Source organism: Nannobrachium achirus (genome assembly GCF_963921795.1).
Source record: "Nannobrachium achirus genome assembly, chromosome: 5".
In the NCBI taxonomy this organism is placed as follows: domain Eukaryota; kingdom Metazoa; phylum Chordata; class Actinopteri; order Myctophiformes; family Myctophidae; genus Nannobrachium; species Nannobrachium achirus.
In genome coordinates, this window is record NC_137814.1 from 11,355,473 (window position 1) to 11,366,706 (window position 11,234).

Here is an 11,234-nt window from a genome sequence, read left to right on the forward strand (position 1 = left end):
GTGCATGTTTTTGGAGCGGTGAAAGCGCTCCCAATAGACAGGTATGTCTGTGGCTGGCTGGCTGGCTATGTGGCTGGCTGGCTGGCTGGCTGGCTGGCTGGGTATGTCTGTAGCCTGGCAATACCTTGAGTGGCCACACAAGTTAAAGGAGGGGCGCTGTTGTGCAGGCACAAACACACACACACACACACACACACACACACACACACACACACACACACACACACACACACACACACACACACACACACACACACACACACACAGATTCACCGCTCCACTTCGAACCGAGGTTTGATTTTTTTTTAAAGAGGAGCTCTCTTCTTGCGGGGTGCTCAGGTGGCTAGCGGGTAAAGGTAGAGATCCTGCCCGCCAACAGCTCTTATGCCTTAAAGGGGGCCTGTCACCTGAAGCGTTACTGTCACTTTAAGAATCATCTTAAAAAACAAGTTAATATTTTTATGATGTCATTGTGGGGATGCGCAATTATAAGCCAATCAAATTAATTGTCTGTATAGCCTGACTGTATGACTACTTACTGTACTGGTCAGCTGTTGTTGGGGGGCGAGGGGCAGATTACACTGTGACATGAGCTTCAGACTGTTTCAGACCGTTTTCAGAGAAGCTCATGTCACAGTGTAATCTGCCCCTCAACCCCTTTAGGTGACAGTACCCCTTTAACTTAGAGGCCTGTCCATACTGTCTCCGACCACCAAACCTTTTCGTCGGAGAGTACCGACTTTCCGACTTCTAATTCTCTAATTCCGACGAAAAGTTCAGTGGTGGGAGACAGTATGGACAGGCCTTTAAGTTAAGGCATCATAAGAGCTGATAGACAATCAAAATAGATCCCCAGGGGTTCAAATCCTCCACTGTGCATCTGGCTTGGCTGGGCGTCCCAACGAACCCCATTGGCTGTGTTCAAAGGCAGGACGCCAGCTGGGAGGGTGATCTCTGTTGACTCAAACTGATAGCGTGTTCTTCCACAATCATTACAAGACATTTAGCAATTCCTGACGGAACAAAAGGTCCGGTGAAGAGAGCCAGACTGGCGGTGTCACATGTACTCGCCTACACCCTCCCTAAAAGCAACCAGTAGCAGTCGGCAGCAACATGGACAACAGTACAAGCGGGACTTGGCAGTACATTTGGCAGTAAATTATAGAATTATAAAACTTAAAAAAGGACTATAAACTATGTTTGTGAGTGGTGTTGTGGAATGTTCCCTCAAGTATTTATCATGAGTCACAAATCATTATAGGGGTGTGATGATTCACTGACTCTAACTGTTCCACCAGGCTTAAAGGAGTAGTTCACCCCCAAAACGACTTTTTTCTATTGATTACTCACGACTTGAGTTCAATCATACTTTTAGGTTTTTGTCACATTCCTAAGACAATAATTTTATTACAATAAATTGATTCCGCCATTGATTCCGGATGGGGACACGGATGCATTTGGGTCCCCATCCTGAATCAATGGGGGTAAATTTACTATAATACAATCTTTGTCTTAGGAATGCGACAAATACAAAAAAATATGATTGAACTCAAGTCTCCATGGCGTGAGTAATCAATAGCAAAAAAGTCATTTTGGAGGTGAAATACAGTACTCCTTTAAGGTTTAATGAATTCAGAGTCAGGCAAGTAGAGTTGGGAACAAACCCCAGAAAGATCGATGCAGGCTTCAGTGTTTCAGTGAAGCATGTCATGTCGAGCATCCTTTATTTGGTGTTCCTTTTGCATTGTTTCTCTCCTTGTGTCGTCTGTCATCAACATGCATCGAGAGGCATATGGAATCAGTCTCACAGGGTGAGATGCACGCCCCTAGGGCAGCGCTACCAGATATCTCTATCTGTTGTTCCAAATGGTATGCTACTGTAATACTCTAAATGACAGCGGGGGTTACGGGTTGGGCCTGTACGTTTAAATGTGCATGGACGAGGAGACAGACCCGCTGCTCACTGAGACAAGCAAGACATGTACGGTACATATCTTGTCACGCACGCACGCACGCACGCACGCACGCACGCACGCACGCACGCACGCACGCACGCACGCACGCACGCACGCACGCACGCACGCACGCACGCACGCACGCACGCACGCACGCACGCACGCACGCACGCACACACACACACACACACACACACACACACACACACACACACACACACTGATTCTGTCCTCAAAGACACACTGTGCATGCTCAGTGTATATACTGTACATACTGTAACCACATGCACAAACACACTGTACGAACATTTAGTGCTCAACATACCTTAGGCCCCTGTCTTCCAGGATATCCAGGCAACCCGGGCACACCAAGTTTACCCTAACAGGAGACAGGACAGAAAGAAAAGGAGAAAAACACGAGTTAGACATGATGTGAGTTCTCTCTCCATTTCACTGCATGAGACCTGTTTTAAGGCAGCAGTAAAATTTACAGCAATATTGTGTAAAAATAAATAAATAAAGTATACTTGGAATCAGAACACAGAGCGCTCTGGTCTGGAGCAACACTCTAAAGTTTATGAACCTGACATCATCTCTTTTGGGGTTTTCTTTTGGTGGGGGGGCTGCTAGGTGACCTCACTGTTGCGTGGATAGTTGGTCGGTCAATTAAGTGGACGCCACCATCCCATCCATGTTAAAGCATAACTTATTGTAGTGAATAAAACCTTATTATAACCAATCACGGACAGATTTTTATGGGTCACGACTTACACGAGTAAAAAAAGTTTTTTTCTTTTCCAACATTTAAAGAAATATATGTATTTCAAAAGATTAAAAAATATATTTAAAAAAAGTTTTAAACACTTTAAAACAAACAAACAAACAAATCGAAGAAATTCCATTAATAAAAAAAATTAATAATTAAGAAGTAGTGAAAATAGCCGATCTACAATCTCACAACGCGGCGTGAAGCAACGCGCTGTGCGTTTGTAGATCTCCTATTTTCACTAGTTTGGGTCCTGGGGCAAACGTTCAATCTCTCTTTGGGGTTTCAAACTGAAAGGTTTGGGAACAGGTGGTAGAGTATGTTAACTAAAACAACTGCAGTGGTGGTAGTCCGTCTCCCTGCTCTTCTCTTGAGACATTTAGATCCTGTTGTCGGTTAGGACCCCTACTGGTTGACGAGTGGTATTGCCTGAAGCTCTAAAGGGGTAATATCTCGCCTTCCCAAATAACTCAGCAGTAGCACGCTTGGGCGCTTGTGCGGGAGACGCGGTTTGAATCCTTAAACTATGGTTGACAGCAGTGGTTCTCAACCATATCTGGATCAGGGTCCACGTGAAAATCTTTTAAGTGTTCGGCGAACAGATGAAGAGATGAAGGGAAAGGAGTGCTTCTCCATAGTAGCACTGGTCTTACACTTAGCTGGTCTTTGTCCTAGCTGCCAAAGAGCAACAGGACCCCATGCTATTAAACTAAAATGAGCAGAGCACTGCTTATAATACAAACCTGGCTTGGTTACAAAAGAGATCCCGGCAACTCAAACAACGCAGTACAATATTAAAGCATACTCATCACCTGAAGAGCTTTGTGCTGATTCAGTGAAAAATCTATAAAAATGCACTTGGTGGATTGCTCTGACTCTGAATATCGCACTCTTTATCATCGGCTGCTTGTAACATTGCCAGTATAGCAATTCAGACTTATTCCACTATTGCTCTCTGGTTAATAACATCTGGTATTTGGCTATATAACACGTACAAATGAAAATATGCCTAGCATCCAGTTAATTCACAAAGAGTGATAGCAGTATGGTACATACAGCGGTATACAGAGAGTGATAGCAGTATGGTACATACAGCGGTATACACAGTGGAATCCTGAGTGCTAATTGAACTCTGAGAGTCCATCTGAAGTCTCTCTCAAAGTTAACTTAACGCTTACGATTTCACTGTGTTTGTTTGGACAGGAAACCAAAGTCTAGTTGCGTCAGTGGTTGACTGTGCGTGTGCGGCGAGAATGACATTAATCTAAAACCAACCCAAAGCCCCGACTTCCCATTTCCTGGTTAATATTCTTTATTCTCTTTCCTATCTTTTATGTCTAACAGGATATGAATCATTGAGGTTTAAAAAGGCTTCAAATAGAAAGCCCTGTAGGCTGTATTTTCATTCATCAGACACAGTGGGGGGGGGGTATGGCTACCTTCTCTCCGGCAGTTCCGATGGGGCCGATCTCACCGTTGGGGCCAGACTTCCCCTTGGGGCCCTCGGGTCCATCTTCTCCTCTGGGTCCCAGCACGCCACCCTCGCCCTGCCCACAGACAACAACACAGTTCGGTCAGGTTTGTTTTGTGTACATTGCATAATCAGTCTAATGGAGGCTGAGAACACATTTTTGTCCCGTGGACATGTACTGTGTTCTATGCAAATGAGATGTTGCATTTCATTCGATTCACTTCACCTTCAGTTCAGTTCAGTTCAGTTCAAACTAAAATATTTATTTATTTATTTTAAATAATCGCATAAAGGAGAAATGTGTCATACAGTGTTTACACAGAAGAATACATACAACATACACACCCACAGCAAATACTATGTCATCAAACATTAGTCAATAAGACCAGCCATGGAACAAATCCTTAAAATAGAGAAGAAGATTTAAAAAAAAAAGACCTGCCTTTTCACCCACGAGACCCATGTCACCTTTGAAGCCAGGGAATCCATCTTCTCCCTAAAAGTGAGGGAAATAAGTTCAGTACCTGTTGAACCTGATGAAAGGAGCTGAAGGTCTCAGGCAATATAACTGATACACGCCAGGCAAAAATGGGGGGAAAAAAAACTTTTATATGGGAAACTGAAACTGAATTTCTGCTGCAATCCGTATTGCACCCCTTTAACATCATATTATGTCAAGTTTCACAAAAGTGAAGACAGACAGAGCGACGTGAGGTCTGATGCAGATGCAAAACAATTTGTCTGTTTAGCGATTATGAAGACTCATTTGAATGTTTTATGTCAATGGAACCAAATATGGAAAAAAAGGAGAAAGAAAAGAAATCACACAAGCAGTAAAGGCCTTTAATGTCTATTGGTGCACTCCTCAGGAAGGATAGGTACTGACACCTGGTGGCCAAACAAATGAACTTAACTAAGTATGGTGCAGTGATTCAGAATGTGGCTCTGCTGACATCTGCTGGGTAAAAGTCAGAATGCAGTTTCCAAAGTCATACAAGGCGTGTTCCATGAAGGACTACTACAGTGCACGGCACACACACGTCTTTTAAGTTCATGTATTACGTTAATGATAATACCGACGTTAACCTTTCTCAAATACATGACAACAAATACACGTTTGTGTGCCCACACGACACTCAAGCATTAGGCGTGACAGAGTGTGTGCGACATATGGAATGGCTACAGAAACATAAAACAGATACATATATTCAGTATTGGTTTTACAGTGTGTTAAAGGACAACTTTAGTTTTTTACAACAAGGGTTCATATTTTAGATTGTAATTAAAGAATATAAAAGATGAGTGTTAAAATTATTTCATTTACTTCTTTCTATTGTTTTAGAGATTCTTATTTCAGTGGCTGGGGGCATGCGTACAAGTGGCTAAATATGTCATTTTACACAGAATAAGCCCATTCCCAAGATGCAACGCAACCTTTCATGGTTGGATGTGACTTATGGGGGCTAGAAGTGTTACTGTAAATAGCAATAAAGAAACTGCTGGCTTATTGTGTCTAAAAAGACATATTTAGCCACTTGTACGCATGCCCCCATGCGTACGCATGCCCCAAATTTTAGCACGGTAAACGCAAAAAAACAATAGAACGAAGCAAATGAAAACATTTTAACACTCACTTTTTCTTTTCTCTAATTACAATCTAAAATATGAACCCTTGTAAAAAAACTAAAGTTGTCCTTTAAGAGCTTCCTTTTGTTAGTTCTTTCGCTGTTGACAGAGAGAAAGTTCTACCACAGTGCTCAGCGCTACCGACAGTGCTGTAACATTTACCTCCGTGGCCGGCCCAAGGAAAACAATGGCATTGGACCAACCCCTACTGACACTGGGCTGCAAGAGCCTCATTCCAGCCTAATGTTCTACACTCCATTACATCTCAGCGGTACAAGGCCTTAATAGCCGCACTGATGGGCCTTTAAGGGAGTTTCCACTCACTGGATTCATCTGAGGGTTCATCTGGACAGGAATCACAACTATGGAGCATTGTTGATGTCGTCGACTAAAACTATGACCAAATGTTTTTGTCGACGAAGCTGATACTGATGACTAAAACTAAGACTAAAACTAAGACTAAATATAGTCTTAGTTTTGACTATAGTTTTGAGTTTGGTTGCACTCAGGTGTTGCGTGGTGAAAATAGCAGATCTACAAGCTCACAACGCGTCGCAACGAGCATGTAGATCGGCTATTTTCAGCACGCAACCAAGTGTAAAATCTCAAGGCCTGCCAAAATGCATTTTAGTTGACTAAATCAACTGTAGATTTAGTCGCCTAAAATCTCATGATATTTAGTCGACTAAAATTAGACTAAAACTAAACATTTTCAGGTGACTAAATCATGACTAAAACGAAATGACATTTTATTCAAAAGACTATGACTAAAACTAAATCAAAATTTGCTGTCGAAAACAACACTGCTATGGAGCGGCCTTTTTTTTTAAAATGATATAAAGGTTTGTCATTTAGGTGGACAACGACGCCTGTCAGCCATGTTTGAGAAGTTTACCTTTTCTCCTTTGCCACCTTTAAGGCCTCTGATGCCCTCGGCGCCCTGCGGGAAAGAAGAGAAAGCAAAGTCAGACAGGAAACCAGGAGGAGAAAGGAAGGACGACAGGGAAGTCAGAATGGCAGGAAGTGTCCGGTTGGTACCTTCACACCGCGGGGCCCTGGGTAGCCGATGGATCCCATAGGACCAGAAGCACCCTGAAAGATTAAAAAGAAGACAAACTCAAAAAAAGAAATAAGAAAAAATGTGCAACTGACAAAATAGATTTTGTTTGATTTCAGAACATCTAGAAAATAGCGAAGATAGCTTTCCTACAAGCTGACAATTTCCGCCGATAATGCTACGCTCAAAATAGGAATGCCAGGTTGAAAGTGGTTATAAACTATTTATGTGGCTCTTGATGATCTGTATTGAGGATAACAGCACAGTGCTATGTCAGAATACAAGAGGGACATATTAGTTTTCATATAAAACGGCATATTGTGCTATGCAATGGCGCAAACTACAGTATTTGACCTTGGTTTCTCTCTGGATCAGAGTAAATTCCATCATTAATGATCACCGAAAGCTAATCCAAATCCCCAAAAATGTGTGAGTGAGTATGTGCGTGTGTGAGTGTGTGCGTACGTACGTGTGTGTGTGTGCATGTGTGTGTACTTACGACTCCACCTTTCTCTCCGGCAGGGCCTTCTTTTCCTGGGTGACCCTGAAAGAGAGGTCAAAAAAGGACATTTACCAGACGGTCGGTTACCAAGTTCACCGGACGGTCAGTCAGTCACCAAGTTCATCCGTGTTATGGTGACATTTCATGACTGAACAACGGGTGAAGGTGATAAATATCAAGGCAAGAAAGGAGAGCTACTCACAGGAGGACCATCAGCACCACCCAGCCCATGTAAACCCTGTTTACCTCCAGGTCCCTACAGAGAGAGAGAGAGAGAGAGAGAGAGAGAGAGATTGGAGATCTTAAGTTAGCAGCAGATTAAGGTTCGATACTGTTTTTGTAAATACTCTTTGAGCCAGCAGATCAACACCTCTCACTCATCCGCACGGGCAGAGCATCATGACGCTTGACAAAGCCTTCTTTCTACCAATCACCCATGAGAAACCACTAACAAAACAAAACAAAAACGCGGTCTGGGAGAATGTACTGTAAGTACTTGTGCAGGGACGGCCCTCGGCCTTCGAGCCCTGTGTGTGTGTGTGTGTGTGCGTGCGTGCGTGCGTGCGTGTGTGTGTGTGTGTGTTCTATGTGCAGTGAGCCAGTGGAAGGCCTATATGGCTTGAGGAGCGGTGGATCTGCTGGATCACTTATGAGGTCTTGACTGAAACATCCACTTATTGGGGGTCTGGACTCTGGAAGTGGTGGCGAGGGACTGAAGGGGGAGCCGGGTTCACTCTCACACTCAGGGACGAGCAGAGATTGTTGGAGAGGCAAGGGGCTGAAATTTCTAAAAGGGCCTTTTGGTGAAAGTATCGGAAATAGCAGACCTCCAAGCTCACAACGCGTCGCAGCGCGACGCGTTGTGAGCTTGGTTTTTGATACCACACGGAACTAAGCATAATCAATAATAAATACAGGAGATGTGGCGTAATGGCATGGATTTCTACACAGAGAGGGCAATTCTTTCAACATAAGACGCTGCATTCAAGAGTTTGGACAAGCCTATTCTTTTGAATGCTGCCTTCAGGTATATGCATTTCTTTCACCACTGTAAAAACTGCATTCATGGTCTGGAGAGGGCACTTTTCAAAGACGGATAAAAGGGCAGGGGCTCAAGCCCCCTTTGACGTCTATGTGTGCACGTACGTGCCTGCTCACACTTACTTTTTCTCCAGGCGGTCCGATTGGACCTTGAGGACCGACAAGACCCTATGAGAAAAAGATAAATACGTCAGTTAGTGTATATCTGATCTCTCAGCGCTAAGTTGTCAACTAGGAATAAACACGGAAGCACCCGGGAGGAAGTGGACGGTGAAAGGGGAGGAGCCAAACAGAGTTCCTGTTTCTACGCAAAGAAAGGAGGTGGTGCCCGCAAAAAAACAAAGGGAGACAACGGGTTCCCAGATAGCTGTATATCACTTCAAAAGTCTTAAGTTAGTTTGGTTTGTTTGTTTCTTAAATATATATAATATTTACATATTTGTGCAAATAAAATAGATCATTTATACTGAGGAGATGCAGGTCAAAGACACAAACACAAAAAAAAAAATATATATATAAGGGGCTTGCTAAGTGGCCCCACCTAGTGGACGAATTGTAAAGTATACTATGGAGGTGATGGATAGTCAGGATATTTGTATATATAGGTTTTTAAACGGACATGAAAGTTTGGGGGTGGAAAGACAGTTGGCAATGATTTCCACATTAGGTCTCTATGGGTAAGTGAATCTATTGATCATGGAGAACAAGTGATTTTAGTATTGAATTATTCACTCACACAGTCTGACTAAGTTGATCAAATTATGCCCATTCCTTTCCCCCAAATACCCTTCACAAAGTACATTATTCAAACCTCTGTAAGCCCTATATACTTTGTTGTAAGATGAATAGCTAAAAGTGATGATCTACAAGCCCACACCGAGTCACATCGTACAATGACATTGGTTGAAAGTGGTTCACATGAGTCTAACATGTGCAAGACGTCTCTACTGTACAAGACGCCTTGCACGTCCGCCCCACAAGCAGATGAAGCAAGTTAGCAGACCACGTTATTACGCTATTATTTTTCTTTTCAACTAATGACTTCACTGGGAAGCATGGGCCTGCCTCAAGCCAGGTATGACTAAGAAAAAACAACTCATTTCTTCAACCTGTGCACCATCATGCGAGGGCTGGGTGCTAATACTTTCCAGTGGCACCGTGCCATTCCATCCAGCCTGTGAGAATCAACATGTCTGAGACTTTTTACCTGGCAGTGGGGACTTCACCTCTGGCTGCAATATGGGGTATGCTGTTTTATGTTAACACTCCACTCCAAGAAATGGAATATGCGATCTGCACATGATGTGCAAGATGGACGGGAGGGGCAGGACGGATGTTTTTGTTTGCTACAGCGGTCTTTAGCGCTTGGCACGCAAACTGTAAACTCTCTAGACCCACTGGGCTGCACCCTCCTGCTACGGGATGCCCCACGGTGTGGCCTAGATTTAAGGAGTGAAGGGTGGAGGGAGGGAAGAGCCGTGTGATTAAGAAAACACAAGAGCCAACGACCATCTGAGATCAGAAAACTGTAGATCTGATGGGAGAGAGGAGGGGGGTGGGGCAAGGGTAGGAGAGAGAGAGCAACAGGACGAAAGACATGAGAAGAGAGCAAGAAAGACAGGAAGAGAGAGGGGGGATCGAAAGATTGATCGAGAGAGAGAGAGAAAGAGAGAGAGGGGGAGGGAGACTGGGAGGCAGAGGTGCAGAGACCATGAGACAGACAGACAGACAGACAGACAGACAGACAGACAGACAGACAGACAGACAGACAGACAGACAGACAGACAGACAGACAGACAGACAGACAGACAGAGGCAGCAAGAGAATGCAAGCCAATCAAAATAAGACAACGTACTTGTGGACCTGGGATGCCCTGCTGCCCGGGTGAGCCTGGCTCTCCCTGTGCACCCTGTAGGGAACAGAAACAAAGATCAGTTCATACTGCATGCACCATAACACACTGTTCTGACCCCGCTCCCTCCAGGGAGGGCCATTGTTCTCATCTCATTTTCTAGCTTTGTTACTTTGTTAGTGAGTGACTGTAAAATGGAAAAAACAGAACCAAATGGACTCCATTATTTGTACACTCTCTGAGTTACAGGCCCCTAAGGGTCCATTTGAACCCCCTCGAGGAACCCTGAGGGTCTTTTAGAACCACGGGTTACAGGAAAACGGATGCAACCACTGACATGGAACAGAGGGGAAAGGAGGGCAGTGGACTCTGGATTTCCTGATTAAATGTTCTGGTCTGTAACTGGTTAAAAAAAAAAGGTCAAAATAATTTTACGGCCAGAACTCAAACAATATTTACTTCGATCTAATAAGAAAATGGGTCTGACCCACTGCACGAACCCACTGAGCTCACTCTGTATTTCTTCTGTTTAAACATCGCTTCGGTTCAATTCAATCCAGTTCAGCTTAGTTTACATTGTATTCTGTTCTGTGACCGTGGACAAAGAAACAATTGGTCAGTCCTGTGGATGCAAATTGTGTTTCCTCTCACATGAGTGAATATTCCATTACCCGAGTGACTTTAACAATGAGCGTGAAGACCCCCACCAGGCCTGGAAGCCAAACACATTGCTTGCTCCCTTGTGTTTGTTGTTGCTGTAAAGGATAATCCTTGTAACGCTTAAGTGCAAAAGATCTCTGTATTAAATCCATTTAGGCCTATAATTATTTAATGCTTTAACTATTGAAAAATAGCAGATATACAAGCTCACAGCGCAGCACCGAGTACCACGCTGTGAGCTAGTAGATCTCATGAAAATCATGAAAATGTGTGCAAATCTTTGAATATCTCATTTTTAAAGCGA

General features: G+C 43.7%; 1 protein-coding gene across 1 annotated transcript in view; it reads right to left on the bottom strand.

The window, feature by feature from the left end:
* The window catches only part of LOC308284804 (collagen alpha-1(XI) chain-like), a gene marked incomplete at both ends in the record, with an annotated part of 150,054 nt that overhangs the window by 61,568 nt on the left and 77,252 nt on the right, over nucleotides 1–11,234 (bottom strand). The window contains 9 exons of the mRNA XM_080725531.1: nucleotides 2,281–2,334; nucleotides 4,161–4,268; nucleotides 4,635–4,688; nucleotides 6,714–6,758; nucleotides 6,857–6,910; nucleotides 7,375–7,419; nucleotides 7,580–7,633; nucleotides 8,542–8,586; nucleotides 10,274–10,327. Coding sequence (XP_080581657.1) covers nucleotides 2,281–2,334; nucleotides 4,161–4,268; nucleotides 4,635–4,688; nucleotides 6,714–6,758; nucleotides 6,857–6,910; nucleotides 7,375–7,419; nucleotides 7,580–7,633; nucleotides 8,542–8,586; nucleotides 10,274–10,327 — 513 coding nt within the window. The remainder of the gene's footprint in view (nucleotides 1–2,280; nucleotides 2,335–4,160; nucleotides 4,269–4,634; nucleotides 4,689–6,713; nucleotides 6,759–6,856; nucleotides 6,911–7,374; nucleotides 7,420–7,579; nucleotides 7,634–8,541; nucleotides 8,587–10,273; nucleotides 10,328–11,234) is intronic.